Source organism: Archocentrus centrarchus, chromosome 15 (assembly GCF_007364275.1).
Source record: "Archocentrus centrarchus isolate MPI-CPG fArcCen1 chromosome 15, fArcCen1, whole genome shotgun sequence".
Lineage (NCBI taxonomy): Eukaryota > Metazoa > Chordata > Actinopteri > Cichliformes > Cichlidae > Archocentrus > Archocentrus centrarchus.
This window is the reverse complement of record NC_044360.1, coordinates 16683070-16700121: the sequence shown is the minus strand read 5'-3', so window position 1 is coordinate 16700121 and position 17052 is coordinate 16683070. Positions and strand designations below refer to the sequence as shown.

Genomic DNA, 17052 nt, shown 5'->3' with positions numbered 1-17052 from the left:
TACAGAAGAGAGCTGTTAGAATTATGGATATAGAGATCATACAAATCCAATATTTATACAACTAAATTTATTGAAATTTAATTAATTGAACCATGTGGCCCCATAGATCCCTCCGCCGCTTTCGCTGATTCTCCAGCAAATGTGAGAGTGGTTGGAGTGTTAACAGTGGTCTCCATAGCTGCCAGTGTGGTCTTCTGATAGAGAAGTTTCTGAACTAGTTAAAATTTATGTACAAAGTGCATTATTACCAATCAATATTCAACATAGATTTTTTAAAAGAGAAAGTAAATATAATTTAAAAGGAACTGAGATTGTTAAAAAAAAAAAAAAAAAAAAAGATTTATAACGATGACAATGGAAAGATGTATTTTAGTTAAAGGTGTCAATTTATGGAACAATCTTGACAGTGAGATAAAGCAATCTAAATTCTTTCTATATTTAAAAGAAAATTATTATGATGACGCGATATGGTATTGAATACGTCAATGTTTTGTAGTTTTTGTTGTATATACTGTAATTTTGTGTATTTGAAATATGCCAGTAACAGTCTTCCAAGCTGAATAGCTATTTTGTGTGTGTGTGTGTGTGTGTGTGTGTGCGTGTGTGCGTGTGTGTAAGAGGGACAGATATAAGTTTATACTTCTTGCTGCTCCTTTTCACTCATGACTTTTCTTTTCTTTTTTTTTGGTTGTTATAAGAATTATTTATATGTTGATTGAATGAAATAAAAATGTAAATTAAAATGAAAGGATGCAAAGAGAGACAAACAATCTTAATCCAATTAAATTTAAAACTTCTATGGTTCGAATCACACAATGAGCAGGCTTCCATTCAAGAATTCAGTCAAAGAGCTCACCCAGCTTGCCATTGCTGAGACGTTTCTGCTCCACCTGGCCCTTGAGGGCCCGGACCTTCTTGAGCCGAGCTTCCTGATTCTCAATGTTCTCTCTGAGGCGCTGCAGCTTCTCTTGCTCAGAGGCCTGTTGCTGCTGACGCTGCTCCTGCTGCTTCAAGTAGCGTAGCCGCTGTTCCTAGAGACAAGAAAGAGGAAAGGGGAAGCAGAGCAATCGTTAAAACAAATACATATATTTATTTTATTTATTTGCCTCCTCAGGCATGACTGCACTATGTACACTGCTTAGACGTTTGTGAGCTACAAGTATAAGTGATTTTAAGGAAGGTTTTTTCCTGGTTCCTATTCCTCTGAACCGACAGTGGATACACTTTTCCTTCTATGATGTTTGCACAATGTAATGGCTACTGAAAAAATTATGCCACTGATGGTTGCATAAAATCCTCACCTTCAATACAAACTTATTCCTGCCAAAAGTACAAAATCTCCTGGGAAAATACATGCTTGATTGTGCAACAAAAACAGGAAGTAATTTGTTTTCCTGGTAGCTATGGGTAGCTGTTCCCAGGTAGCTAAATGGTAGATGCAATAATGTGGTGTAACTGCATAAACTACTGAAAACTAAGCCAAATGGGGAAAAAAGATAGGAGGCAGAGAATGATTTGAGGGCGTGACATTCAGTATGCATTATTTCCACTCAATCTAGCAAAGATCAAACAAAATCTGACTATAGAATGCTTAAACGTTAACAGTGTTTTTAAATATTGGCTGGTTTCAGAATCTATCATCACTCTTGAGGTAAGACATGTTATGTTGTACACATGACAGAGCTCTCCCAACAGGTTCCAAAATGCACACAACCCAGCAACGGGTCAGGTGATGACGATAACGCCTCTGTTTACTCCAAGCAGTCAAGTGTACATGTAATGCTTGTACTTGCATAACTGTACTTGACTACTTGGAAGACATGTTCCCAGGCTTGTTATATTGTCCTCAGGTATATACAGTGCTTGGAATTGAACGCTTAAGTGCCTCAATACCTAAACTGCACCATATTTAAGGAGGTAAACAAAGACAAAGTCAAAAAGGTTTTAAAGTTACCATAACAGAACACACTGCATGGGTGAATGAGCAGAACAGAAACAGTTTAAAGTGCCTCACTAGGAACCAAAAAAAACAAACAAAAAAAAACATTGTTAAGAGGAAAAAAAAATGCTCAGTTAAGTATTTCATTATATCACACCTATTTTCTGTCATATCTGCCTCATATCTGTATCTAAGTGCACTAGAACTGCTGCAGTACTGTTGTTTTATGTACCAACTTTCTCATAATAAACCCATTTTTAATCCAGCATTGTCTTTGTCGAATTTATTCTCCTCTCCCTGCCTCTTCACTTAACCCCTAATCTTTACATGCACCCATCCCTCTACTGCACTTCTTTATGCACCTTGGAAGCAAGGAGTTGTTGTTGGGCTTCTATCTGCTGTTGCTGTCTGGCAGCCATCTCTTGTAGCTCAGCCAATGTCATGTCCATCCGGGGTGTTGCCACCTGTGCAGAAAGGAACAACTCACATTCAGTTTTATGTTTTCATACAAGCGAAGTGCATTTTTTTCCCACGATACAAGTCTAACACAAATCTACACGAGGAGCCCTAAAGTCAAAAATGCAAAATACACATGGGGAGATTACTGAAACATCAGAATCCCTTTATTGTCATTTATAAACCTCAAAGGGGGAGCAGTTTAAACTGTTTTGGGATTTCAGAATTCATGTACAATATTTATTCCCCATGGTGACATCCCCAGATGAATAATCATTTTGCAGTTATGTCCAAGTTATGATGCACTGATTAATTTTGCATAAAAACACTGCAGGGTGTGTGAACTGAATGGAACTAATCAGTATCCCTGAGCACATAATTAAGTGAACTTGTCAAGTATAAAGAAACAGCAGTTTGGGTGAAGAATTTATACTCATACTAAATATATGATCCTTATTATGATGATAAAGAAAAACTAGATATCAAATTATTCACGAGGTACCATTCTAAGTGAGAATGGTTTTTTATTCTCAGAATGGTTTTTCATCTTCTTTAAAAATTAAAATAATTAAAGAAATGTAAAATATTTCAACCATGCATCAGAAAAATAGTTAATAACTCACCCCATTCTCCATCCTTCTGTCTGGGGGACCCTTTACTCCATTTTTCTTTGAGTCCAAGCCTCTTGATCCTCCTAAGTAACCAACATGAGTTGAGATTTCATCAGACATCAGAAAGACCAACATTTAAAAAAACAACCAATCACACACACTTAGACATACATCTTGTCATGCTATAGAGGAGGGAATACAACAGTAGAAACAGGCTAGCCCTGAATGATCTTAGCTGTGTGGGGGAACAACTGGGATCAATGTTATTTGTAACTTGCAATAATCTCTTGGAATTTAACCTCATACATAATCGTTTGGGGGTGAGTCCACTACTGCATGCATGTGTTCTTGTCTGGGAATGCAAACGTATACTCAACCATTTTACTGGCATTTGACATGCATGTCTGACAATCTGGGTTCTATCCCTAAAGCATTAACCCATGATGAAAACCCATAATAGTTTTAGATAGCTGCTGACATACAGTATGCGTGTTAGATGCAAGCTAATCTCTATCAACAGATGTCTGCAAATCAATATGCAGGTTTTTTTTTTTTTGGTCATTCAGTATTAGTAGTACAGGAAGCTTTTGAATTCTATTCATAATCCATTTGCTGCTTAAAGAGTATTGACCAACCACAACTAGGGCTGCATGCAAGCAAACAGATAACGTGGAGCAATGGAATGTAATCTTGAGACCGGAGGTAATCATCTAATGACAATTACCTTCTTTTTTTAATCTGTATTTGTAGTTGGTGAAATGGAAATTCACAGCATTCTCACAGTCACACATTGATCAATTTTATGTTCATTTTCTTCAGACCATGTCAATGCCAGAGAGCTCTGGGATACTCAGGATTTTTGGGGGGGCATTTTGTTTCACAAATGGAAATGACCATTGTCACACTGGAACTGAATCTAGTGAAGTACAACCACCGTTTTGAAGGTGTAGATTTTTCGGCCATCTTTCCAAAGGTTTAGTTCTTTGCCACTAACTGCCGAGTACAATAGTATTATGTATAGGCTGTTGATGTTTAGGGCATTCATCAAACTAATCGTGTTTTTTTTGTTTTGTTTTTTTTAAGTAACTTGAGAATCTTGTGTGTTAATGACTGCATTTCAAACTTATGCTATGTTGAAAGTAAATGTTTGTAAAAAGTACAAATAGTATCACAGCCTTTACAGAAAATTGAGCAGGATGCTCATTCAGTTATGATGCAGATATTTTATCCTCTGACGTGAAAAAAAAGCAAACGTGAATTAAAAACAAACGAAAAACATGCTTGAACAGAATCAGGGAGGTACAGTATAAACATTTAACTGAGTGCAAAGTGAGGGTAGGACCGAGTACATCAATGCTACCATAACTAATATAAACAGAGCAACAGGACCAAATAAACCGGTTTTTAATTAAAAATGCAGCAACAGAAAAATATGATACAGAACTGTGTTGCAAATAGTGAGCAGAGCTAAGCTCTCAGTGTGGGAAAACAAGAGCAGGCTAAGATAACAGAAAGGGAAATCAGCCACCTAATCCCTGGGCCAGACTGAAGCTGTGAGAGGTAAAAGGGCTTAGTTATGCAACTTGGGACTGAGAGGACAGTCTACGAAACAAAGACTAGACTTTTCTGTGTTCCTAAGAAAACTGAAACATAACAGACTTATGATGATGTGACTCAAACATTCTGATTCCAGCCTGGCCTCCAGTGGTAAGGCTAAATAACGCTCAAGGATCTAAGGCCTGCTAATGTAAAACCGTCTTCTGGATAAAAGGTATAAGATGTGTATTTTAAAGACTCCAATCATCTCTGAGACGGCAGTCATCTACTCATGACCCTTGTGTGTGAGAAATATCCATAGAGACATTAAAGCATCCATTTCATTATCTGCTGCGCATTTGGTTGGGCTATGTACTGCAAACAGCCGCTTACCTGATTCCCTGCTAGGAGCTCGGTTGTGACGCAGAAAGAAGCGCACCTCTGATCTGTGCTGTCCCCATCGTTGGAGCACATCCAGCATCCTCTCCCCCTCACCTACAGGTCTCTCTGCAGTCAAAGCAAAACATATTAGCCCTCAGGTGTGAGTGTAAAACACACCCATGAACTCAATATTGAAATATTTTAACTATATTTAGGTTAAAACATAGGACAACATAAATATAGAGTCCCGTCTCTAACCCTTTCGATAATTCCTTTCGTCAACACAGTTTGCATGTAGCTGATCTAAGCAATGACTTCAGGGGAAACAACAATAATGTGTTGTCAATTATTCGGCCTGGCACTGAGCCCCAGAGCTCATCAGCTGTTCTTCAGACATTTTCTTCGATCTTTTCATTACACAAATGGGCTGACACATTACACTCAAGTAGAGGTCAGTGAAACTGATTGCAAAATGAAGCAGTTAAGTACAATAATCTAAAGATTATTTATAACTTTACATCTAAAATGTCACTGCTGTGTTTTCAAGGAGATTCAAAAGTGACCTGCATTGAACGGCTGCAAAATGAGACAATCTCTTCAGTATTCATCAGTCTCCTTTCAGACCACTCGTGGAAGTACTCAAACACAATAATTAGCACTTTTTCACTATTACGGCAGTATCACCATGGAAACAGCTATGAAGCCTGGCTCCTTGAGTTCTGATATTGAATACTCCTCGGCTCTTAGAAATGGGGAAAATGAGGCAGGCATGAAATCTCAACCCCACTCCCCTCCTCCCAACTGAGAGATGTGGGGGATGTTTAGGTGCTTGTGTTTGATGCAGAGATTAGGGCTCTACTTAATTTGTATGGCAGACTCAAAAGAGACAAGCCCTTCAAAAAGAAGCTGCCAAACAGATGACCACAAAGTTAATCTTGGTGTATGGTTGACTTGAGAAAAGCAATATCTGTCTAAATAAAATAAAGACCAAATGTGCCTACATACTGACTCTGGTTCCTTGAGATACTTCACAAACAAAACAGCAGTGTCACTCACCAGATCCACGCCACATCTCAGACAGGTGGCAGTCCGTTTCCCCCGGCTCTTTGCACAAGTCCACCACATCCCGGCACAGTGTCTCCGGAGTAACAGGAACCTCAGTAAAATGCTGGTCATTGTTACTGAGGTATACAGTCAGGAACATCTGGAACAGCAGGAGAGAGAGAAACAGATAACCAGATAGATTAGATAGAGAACACTAAATAAGATCACAAGACAGAGGATACTGGTGGAGTTAGCAGAAGTAAACACAAATATTCTCTGTAACTGATGTTCAGCTTCCCTGTGGTTCATTGTTTCTACAGAATGTGTGCACTTTGCTGATAGCATATACTGATGTCCCAGGCCTCATACCTCTGTGTCAACAGAAAAACCAGAGGGCAGCTCTTGAAATTCCAGTTCATCCCACTAACTAGTGCTGTCACCACTGTGAGAGATCTCTCCATCCCAACATACACACACTAAAAAAACCCAGTCAAGCACTCTGAATGAGCAGACCGCTGGGTTCTTATCCAAGTGTGCGACTGACAGTTGCTCGAAACTGGTTTACAGCAATCTAAAGAGAAATGGGTAATCTCAGTGAAGCCGTCCATAATAAAGGGGGGATGTGTAAGCCTTCGGCTACTGCAGAAAATAAACACACTGACACTGAAAGAAAATTGAGCTGTCTATCAGCAAGGATCCCAAATGCAGACAGTCCTGTCATATGACAGCTACTATATTGCCTACAACCTTTTAAAATAAACTTTCAAATCAATATTTATATGGGCTATTACTCATATTTATTGCTATAATAGGCACCAGGACTCAATATAATTAAAGAAAGAAGGACTGAGTCATACCAAAGCCAAATGATTTAAAAATAAGCATCTGCAATGTCTGCAGTATTATGAAACCTATACAATCACATAAACATAAAAAGTCACAAAGTATAGTCATAAAAAGATAAGTCCTTGAGAAGCTTAAGGCTTGTGATGGAATATGCCCCCAATCTGTAATCTGAACACACAATAGGACTTGATAAGGCAGCAATAAACAAAGGTGTTCTAGGGCATGGCTGGACAATTTAACGTTTTTGTTTCAAACCCAAGTTTTGGCACAGTGTCATGCCTTCAGACAGAATAACCTGAAAAGGGTCTAATTGTAAGAGCAGTATTGTTTTAAATGTCCAGAACCTCCAGGTTACACTGCCAGGTTTTTCTATTCTGAGCTGCAGTGGATAGCCATGCCTACGGGGGCTACGGTGGGAACATGAGGTCAACTGGGTCACAGGCACAAAGAGCTTGAAGGAGGTGAGCATGTAGACCAGCTGGTGCAGAAAAAAAAAAAAGCATTTGGATTGCTGTTTAACTATGGGGTATATTGCACAAAAACAACCTTAGGATAAGTGGCTTTATCCCCCTGTTCTTCTTCAAATGAAGCTTACTGAGTGAGTGGGCAGGTGACATGTTTCCCCTGAAAATCTCCCAAGCAACATATACAACCAGAGGTTTGTTTTTATCACAGAGAAGGTGGAATCAACGGACACTGGCCTGAGTCAGAGGACCTGACTCAACAGGCGGATTCAATAGGGATGCAAATGAAAGATCCACATGAATAGAGCGAATCAGCTGTGAGTCATGCCTGTCAGTAATATAGAGTAGAGAAAGCTGTAAACAGAAAGCTGTGTTTCTGACAGACTAAGACTACCCTCTGTGGCAGAAGACTACCCTGGAAAATAAAAGGGGATTTTCCCAACTGTTATTTAGTATATTTTTAACAATTATGCTAAAAGCACAATCAAACTAAAATCACTTACCATATATATTTGGCCTTCAAATGATTTAAAAAAAAAAATTCATAGATCATTCAGAATGAGCAGCTGACATCATGAAAACTTCCCAGAAATGAAAGACGTTCAAATGACCCTGTTATGGAAAGTGAAAGAGACCTGCTGATGGGAGGAGAATCCAGTCTTGGAGGTTGGCAATGCCCACACTAAAAGCCAGTTCTCTGCAGCACTAAAACTGATGATCCAAGACCACCAATATTCACTCCAACCATCCAACTAAATGGCTTAACACTTTGCTACCGACCTTCATCCACCTAAAGTATGTGGTCACTGCTTATTCCTTATGATACTGTACACATGTGGCATGAACTATAACCATAAAATCAATCAGATTAACAAAACCTAAGTGGCCGATTTTCATGTTGATTTGGGAATTTTAAAATATTAAAAAATGAGGTTTGGGAACACATGTTCCCAAACCTCATTTTCACCCTGAAGACATTTTAATGTCTGAAAATGATTGGTCCTGTGTCACTTTTCATTATCAACAAACCAGTGTGTGTTACATAAATTACAGTAGTTTTTCATGCAAGAAAGGAAAAAAAAAAAGACAAACAGCTACTGTGATGTGCTGCACAGTAAATATCAGAAAAGTGTTCTAATTGTTGGCCTACATTTTAATTTATGGTTTACTCAACAATAAGCAGCCACACTGCAAGACCCTCTTCTAGTTTAAACAGGTGTACCTACACAGACAGGCATGAGTGCCCTAACTCTGTTTGACTCAGCCAAACAAATTGAGTGTTCATTAAATATTCATTGATACGACAGCAAGTAAATTTAAATAGCTCAATAACAGCCTGATAGATACAATGCAAAATAGACAAACAGTAGCTCAATAGCTTACTAGAAAATACTGCTTTAGGTAGCCTTATATAGTTACAAGGGAGCTGAGTAAGATTGTAGAAGACAGAAATGTGCTCTAATTGCTTTCTATCAGGTGTGGAGGGAATGACAGAAGCAATTGCTGAATTGCACTTCCTTCCTATTTTAGAGAGGGTAAAGCACCCTGGGGAAGGAGGAAGGACAAGCTGCCTCTGCTGCTGTGGTTCACTAATATAGCCATCCATCCATCCATCCATAGATCTCTAATTCTATCATAGCATCAGCTAAGACAAAGCTGCCGCCCAGTGTTTGAGGCTAATGTGGCTGCTCAGAACTGCACACAGACAATTATTGCCAATGAAAAGAAATGTGGCCATAATACTGCAGTCTACACTGTAGATATTCTCAAAGTAGTGCAGCTATATGCTTGGGTCATTATATCTCAGGGATTATGTTAATCCGCTGTATAAAATTTTAGCCTTTTAACAGCTTGCTGGCTCAAGGGGACAATAGTAAGATTAAATCCACTAGCCTGCAGCTAGGCTATGGCCACTATGTTTTATTATAGTAGAACATAACAGAGGTCTTTTTTTTTTTTTTTTTTAAATCTAATTTAGAAGTTCAGTACCTGGTTTAATGGATTTAAAACAACAAAAAAAAAGAATAAAAAATATGGCCATGTATTCACTTTGACAGAACAAAAACCTCCAGTTTTAAGGGTCAACTTAAGATCTTCTGTTCAAGATGCAATGATGCTGACAGGACTGTGTCTCTGAGATGAAAGGCTGTAACATCAAAACCTCAGACAAAAGACACTGCAAGAGGAACACATCTAAGAGTAGGAGAGTGACTGCAGCTGGCAACACTTGAGCTGAGAGACTCAGAAAGACATAGTGGAAAAAACAAAGATATACTGTAACAGTTGTTCTAGGTTATTTCATTGTAAGTGGCTTCTTTGTCTGCAACTGTCCTGTAAGTTAAATTAGCTTCAATGCCTGTGGGGCAGTAGAGGATTATTCTGTGAAATACTGGGTACTGAACACAGAAGCTATAAAGTTTAAAAATGCTGATTTTTTTTTTCTGCCTTTTGCAGTGTAATTTGGACTCTTGAAGAAGCAGCCACTGGCTCCAGACCTGAACAAGCTTTTCAAGCCTCTCCAGTTGTTGAGACAGAGCACTGTGAGATGACTTGAGTTTAAAAATCAGCACTCTACCCGTAGCCTATTACACAAAGGAATGCTGCGTTGGTGCGTCCGTGCGTGCGTGTGTGTGTGTGTGTGGCACTCCCACTGATTGTTAAGATAAGGTTCATGCAACATGCAGCAACAGAGAAGTGCACACAGAACAGTTTACAGGCATTTTGTGTCTTGATGTTAAATGTCTTAGGACGGGTCAAAGGAAAATGAAGTTAGAAGAATAATCCTTTGATAATTTGACTCCTAAAAGCATATCAATTCTTCATGTCCCACCTTGAAAATCCACTGTCTCCTTATGAGGGTCAAACCTCCTGCAGTCTCTCAAGAAAATTGTCCAGATGCATTTGGTCATATATTGAGTTAAGAGTGATGAAAACTGTGTGCCACTGCAGTTTCCCATCTCCAAAAATAACACAAGAGATTGCACTATAATTGAATTATTCTGCAATATCACAATTACTAGCAAATCAAAGCCAATCCCGTAATAGTGAATTTATTTTAAAAATTGCCAATAGGTGTGAATGTGAGTAAGAAAGGTTGCCTGTCTCTCTGTGTTAACCCTGCAACATATTGGTGACCCGTCCAGGTTGTACCCCACCTCTCACCCTATGATAGCCTCCATTTAATGTGCTAAAAAGAAGTTAAAACAGAACATAAACTCTGAGCTTGTCATACAGCTTGAGAGAGACCTGGTTAAGGGTGTACTCATACTAGGCCTAGTTTGCTTAACCAAACCTGGGAACAACACACAGCGATCACACTAGTCAAACAAAAGGGACTTAGGGGGTCAAATGTGCTTGGGTACAGTATAGATTGCCTAGTGTGAGCACACCCTTAATCCTGTTGTGAACCCTGCAGCATGATACCAAGATAATAGAGCAAAATAGGTCTGCCATAGAGGAGCACGGATGAAATCAGAACAAATAAGACAGACTGTCAGGCCTGATATTGAGATTACATTGAGACTGACTACCATTTATATACAAACATACACAACATGTAATCCAATGCCTTAGGGTGAATGGAGTGGCTGGGAAAGTGGAGAGTATGACGCTAGGTGATAGTAGAATATAACAGAGGCCATATCTTCAACCATGCCTGAGGGCACTTCACCTAAGGGCTGCTGGGCCTTCTGTCCACATACACTTTCAATTACAGATATTGCTGTAGTAAGCGAATGAGTCAACTAGGTCTTGTTGACAGAGTCACCTCTGAATCTAATTACCACAGGTTTGTAAGACAGTGCAGCAGCATCTTCCTGTGTGTGCGCCCCTTAGTTCTCTCTGCCTTGACACAGTTCCAGCTTAGCAGTCCTTCAAAAAGGCGAGGCAGCAGAAAACTCTCTAATGGCTTTATGCATTATTTCTTTCCCTCTCCCTCATTCTCTGTGCTGCATTGGAGGGGTGAGGGGGCACAGGAGAATAGGTCAGGGGTAACAAACAGCAGAAAGCACAGTAACCTTAGTCAACTGTAACATTCAGAAAAAAAAAGCAGCTTTTATGATACATGAAGCTGCAGAAGTGTTGGCTTTTCCGTCGGGACAGCTTCTTCTCTGTGTTTGCACTGTAGTACTTAGCCTATCACTTTATAATCTGCGGTCTTACAATACTCTTCTATTTCTGGTCTACGTGATGAGAGAGTTCCTACTTTCAGCTTATCTGGGAGATAAGGGAAATTGGAGACAAAATTAAGCACAAAGTAGAGGATGTGTCCTTATTTCAATGCCTCACGACTGTTGGATGAAGATGTTCTGAGAACCAGCAAGGCCACAGCCTGAAGGTTATTACAGAAAATATACATACTCAATATGCTAAAACTGCAACATAAACTGAGTGAAATGTGGCCACTGTATGGGAATTTACTGCATCCAAAATTACCTTTTAATCAGCACTTATATGGGAAGTGAATGCAATTCAAAATGGAGGCACAGAATGATGCCTTTGTGACCTCTAATCAGTCATATGTAAAAAAAAACAAAACAAAAAAAAGACACCTTGGTGAAGCAGCAGAGTGAATTACTGTAGTAGTACCAGTACAGAAGAACCTTTTCCAGGACTAAAGTATAATATTTGTTTCCACCAAAAAGTCCCTGCGGCAATGGAAATTATTCACACAGTGAACTCCCGTGTGGGCGCCCCTTGACTATCGGTTGCCAGCCTCATGTCATCAGCTGTTATTTTGCCCATCACCACTTGAAGTTGCTTAATGTAAATGACGTTCTATGGTCTCTGGTCACCACTTTGCTGCGGCCAAACGGGAAATGACTACCAGCAACATGGCAACCAGAGACCATAAAACATAACCTACATTCAGCAACTTCAAGTAGTGCCAGGTGAAATAACCAGTGGACAACTCCTGAGTTAAACTTTTGAGAGCAAAGAATACCAGTGATAGACGGGGTGGTTATGGGTGTGGCAAATACACTGCATAGGGTTACGTAGGTAACCAGAGTCCGCTAGCAACAAACCACATTTTGTTCCTACCCACAGGTAATAATGGCCATTGTCAAGAAATTTATGTGCCACACTGGTGATAAAAACAAAATCAATGTTTGCCTTTAAACAAAAACATCCTGTTTAAAAAAAAAGAAGAAAAAAAAAAGCTACTCCTTCCTGTTTATTAGTTTCCCTTATCATCATTGGTCTTGAGCTAGGGTGCAGCTGTAACCAAGATTTATAAAAGAGGACATTTTGCTTCTTGACTTCACCTAAATCCACACGACCTCCCTATTCATCCAGCCACTCAACAACAGATGCTCTCACAATGTCATTGCTGTGTGAAAGTGGTTCCTCCTGAAATGCTGCACCACTTTAATGTACATTTCTTCTTTTCACACGGATTGTTTCCAGATCAAGTCCCTTAATATTCAATAGTTGTGATCTGATACCTGCTCAGGTGATTCCTCTCAGAAACCAGTTGAATGAAATGCTGCCATTGCAACAGTATGCATTCAAGAACATTATTCAGCCTCTCTATAAGACCTGTGGTTGTGAACAACATGCTCACCAGAGTGTTCAACCATTCACAAGAACTTCCTCTTTACGTTAGAAATTATTTCTTGTGCTCCTCTGATGAGAAGACATTTTTACACTACTTTTCCACAACTAATAAGGTCATTCTGACAATCTTCTTGAGGATAAAGTCAAAACTTGAATGTCCTTGTCTATCCACTTACATAACCACAACTCTCCCACAGAGTAAACACAAAGCCTGTGGCAGCCAAAGAGAAAGCCCGCTCAGGTTTCTGTTGACATACAGCAAAATAAGGCTTCCCACAGCATTACCTCACTTTCCCACCATCACAACACCGCCATAAAGTCTAGTAACACTGAGATTTGATGATGTGGAACCAAGACACGGTACATGTGTGAGCAGTGAAAGAATGCTAAACTAAATAACGCAGGCCAGGCACACAAACATGTATCCGCTTTAAAATCTACACAGCAAAACAACATGTATCATGGGAGAGGAATGAGGAAGTGTTTGGTATGTGGAGAAAAAAAAACCCATTTTCTTCCAGTTTGGTTTCTGTCGTTTTATGTTTATTTTGGCAATAGAATATAATTAATCCTGTCAAAAAGTGCACAAAGAGGAAATATGGGCTAATAAACCAGCAGAGAATTTAAGCCTAAATGTGGCATTAATAAATGTCTGCAGAACAAAGGCTGGTTTCAGTACAGCTAACAGTAAATCAGGAGTAAATGAGTTATACCATGCTATGGTTTAATTAAGGGAGAACGTCCCTTATCGGGGTGTTGCCACAGCACAGGCATAGACACACAATGTACCCACCACAGCATGCTGCTAAAGAGTCCCTGCAGCCCATTGTGTTCAGGAAACAGTGACCCCCTATTTACCATCCCAGCAAGCAATTACAACACTCCATTCTCACTGCCCACCGCCCCCGAGCCCACGGCCTGCACGAGCAGGGTCATGAGCTTTTGGCGTATTTTATAAAACAATACCTCACATCACACACAGCTACATAAAGGCCACTTTGTGTTTATCAGTGAACACCAGGAGCTGTATCCCATTCAAACACACCAATAGCACATACAAAGATATCCTCAGGTAACAGAGAAGGAGCAAACGAGGTAATTATTAAGAGCCAATAAAGAAACAGCTCTGTTATGTAAGAGTGACAGTTTAGTTCAGTGTCCACTGGAACCGAGCTTGGCAACAACAAATGACTACGTGCCTGTAGCAGACTGAGGTCATGCACCAGACAGGAGTCGCCCGAACACGACTCTCTCCACTGCTAAGATGATTAATTCAATGAAAGAACACCAGCAGCACAGGTCTGAGGAGAGAAGGGCAACAGTAGTAGATCCTACAAATAGGAACACCATTAAACACAGTGTTTCATCAGCTATTAGCATTAACATTAAAAAATATACACAAAATATGACCATGTATTGTACAGAATAAGTCAATTTTATCTTAACATTACAACAGGTATATCCTCTAATGTAAGCATTGTGGCCACTAGTGCTGAAACATCTGTTCATTAAGCAACAGAAAGACAACCGAACTATCTTGATGAAAGATTTCAGCTCCCAACAATCAAAACAAATACTGACAGACTGATTTGGAAACTATTTCTTAGTTGCAGCCCATCTTCCATGAAACCTTTTGGTAAACAAGTTGTAGACAAAATTTAACAGGGTTAAATATTTATTAGTTACCAATCCAGGCATTTTCTTGCATTTCACCCCTTTATTGGCAATGAGGCAAAGTCACTACAGAGGAGGAGAAGTACATTACTCATTAATCACCATTTCTACTTGTTGGGAACCTTGTTTCTCTACGCTGCACACATGCAGGCAGACTGCTGCGCGCTGCCTTCTCTACACATCAAAGAAGTGCTGAGAGAGAAAGAGAGCAAGCCTTGCACTGCAGCAAAAGCAATGAACCTCTGATGATGTTGAAAATGATGGGGATGACATGGCAGGAGTCCAGAGCTGAGGACGGTCCAGTGCCAGCAAGACCCAGGTGAATGCTGCCCGTATACTAACAATACCTACAATTACGACTAATTAATAGGCGAGTAAGTCTTGTATGGGTGTACAAATCACATGAAGCAAACAGACACTACGCAACCACGATCATCTATGTTACTCACAGCTAATAAACTTCACAACAGACGCCCGTGTCGACACAGTAATGTCACAAAGTAGCAACCGCACCAACTTACCACCTCAATTTAAATGCCCAGGTAATGGAATGAAAGCACCGCAGGGTGATATACCATCGAAAACAGGCATATTGCGCAATAGGACAAGGTAAAAACTTATCGCCATATAAATAAAATACAACTCACCGGCATCATTTTAGCTTCGTACCGCATTTAGCTAACCCACACAGTATGAATCCCCGCTGGCAGTTTCGACGAAGGCTGTTGGGACTGGCGATCGCTGCAATCCCAAAGCCGCGACAGGCAAGGCTACTTTCTCCTGCTTGGGGAGGGGATCCCGTCCTGCATTTAAAAAACACACATACACACCAACAACACATGGTTATGCTCTGAAATTCAGCTACAAAGTAAAAAAAATCGAAAAAACAAAAGGCAATAAAAGTTAACTGCATCTCGTGTCGTAGACCTGTTGCTACAGATAACAAGGCCTTCACGGCAAAAGTTTCCGTTGTAGTTGCGCGAGCATCGCTTTCCAACTTAGTAACGGCTACAGACGCGAGCGCGAGGAACGAGTTAAAAAAGGGTTTGTGAGTAAGAATACACACACATTTGAAGGGAGATGCTTAACAGTTTCTTTGAAAGGTTTTACTTACCAGAGGAAACGCAGGTAATCGGCTCGAAACCCAGTTGAATGACAGCGTTCCTCAGTCGCTCGCAGCCTATCCCGGAGTGACGTAGTGAGAGGAAACTCATTCCACTGTGGAATTCAAGCTCCTCCCCGCGCCCGTGCAGAAAACACCCCCACCGGCTGGACTGGACTCGCCTACTTTTTGCATTTTCTAGCTCCTGTCTAAATACGAAAATCGTACGCTGAATATTGAAGCCACAGAAGTGAACCTCAATCAGTTTGTTAATGAGATTCTCAGCAGCAGATTAAACTTGCAGAGGTAAGAAGTCTCACTCTGCTCTGTGACAAACTGAAAGGTAAATGCGCAGCAGCTGTAAAACCGTTTTGTTAACTAAAAGCTTTTTTTTTTCCCGAAAAAAATATTTCTAAGCTATTTTGTTTTGGAATCAAATAAAGACAGAAACGGTCGGTGAAAGGAGCTGTGATTAAAAATAATCTAGCTAGTCTTAATTTTAATAATTTTCTTTTTGATGACAAAAACTCCTTTCAAATTACAAGTTTCTTTACAGAAAAAAATATTCAAAGAGGATTACACAACAAATCAAAACAATTAATCATTATCAGAGTTAATATAACTTGTCAGATGTATTATATTAAATATATCTTAACATGCAGTGCTGTGAAAAAATTCTTGCCTCCTTCCTGATTTCTTAGTTTTGCTTTTCTGTTTCTTTTTTTTTTGGGGGGGGGGGGGGGGTATATTTGTCACACTACCAAAGATAACCAGCTTAAATACAAAATGCAGTTTTTAAATGATGATTTTATTTATTAAGAAAAAAAAACAAAAAGCTATCCAAACCTATGTGAGACCAGTGTGAAAAAGTAATTGCTCCCTAAATCTAATAACTAATTGTGCCACCCTTGACAGCAAGAACTGGCTAGAAATGGCTTTGATGATGTCAATGACTTTGTTTCTCAGCTGTTTCTTTAGATTATGGCATGATGTGTTGCTTTTAATCTACTTCAGTTTGTCAAGTCCTTGTGAAGGGCAAGATAAGAAGAGGTATTTTTTTTTCTTCATTTTTTGGCTGCTCCTTTTAGGGGTCGAGACTGCAGATCATCTTTCTCCATCCATGGGATCCTCCTCTGTTTTTTTTTTGTTTGTTTGTTTGTTTTTGTGCCACCATATCCATCCACTGTATCCAGCCTCCCCTTTCACTTTTTTAGTCACAAATCAATCCTGATCAATCCAATCTCCACCCGCTCCACCCTGCCTGCACTCTCCTCTTCGCCTCTCTTGTACACTGTTCATTGCTTTGGATGGTTGATGGTATTTAAACTCACCCACCTTCAATATGTATACTGCTTGCAACTTCAGTGTTACACCTGTCTCCCTCTCATTCCCAAATCTATTCTGTCTTGCTTCTTCTTAGTTACATTCCTCTTCTCTCCAGAG

General features: G+C 39.7%; 1 protein-coding gene across 6 annotated transcripts in view; it reads right to left on the bottom strand.

Annotated features, from left to right (window-relative positions):
* The window catches only part of tp53bp2a (tumor protein p53 binding protein, 2a), a 34615-nt gene extending 18788 nt beyond the window's left edge, over positions 1-15827 (bottom strand). For 2 of the 6 annotated variants that reach the window (XR_004021081.1, XM_030747495.1), the window contains exons 1-6: positions 15155-15181; positions 5980-6127; positions 4936-5049; positions 3019-3089; positions 2302-2403; positions 857-1031 (exon numbers count right to left, since the gene is read on the bottom strand). Coding sequence is in view for 5 of the 6 variants with exons in the window: in XM_030747495.1 (XP_030603355.1) it covers positions 857-1031; positions 2302-2403; positions 3019-3089; positions 4936-5049; positions 5980-6127; positions 15155-15181 (637 nt within the window). In the remaining variant the exon portion in view is untranslated. Of the gene's footprint in view, positions 1-856; positions 1032-2301; positions 2404-3018; positions 3090-4935; positions 5050-5979; positions 6128-15154; positions 15311-15415; positions 15505-15621 lie in introns of those variants that run through there. The other 4 variants (XM_030747497.1, XM_030747500.1, XM_030747498.1 and 1 more) reach the window with 4 other exon arrangements.
* Positions 15828-17052: the final 1225 nt, after the last annotated feature.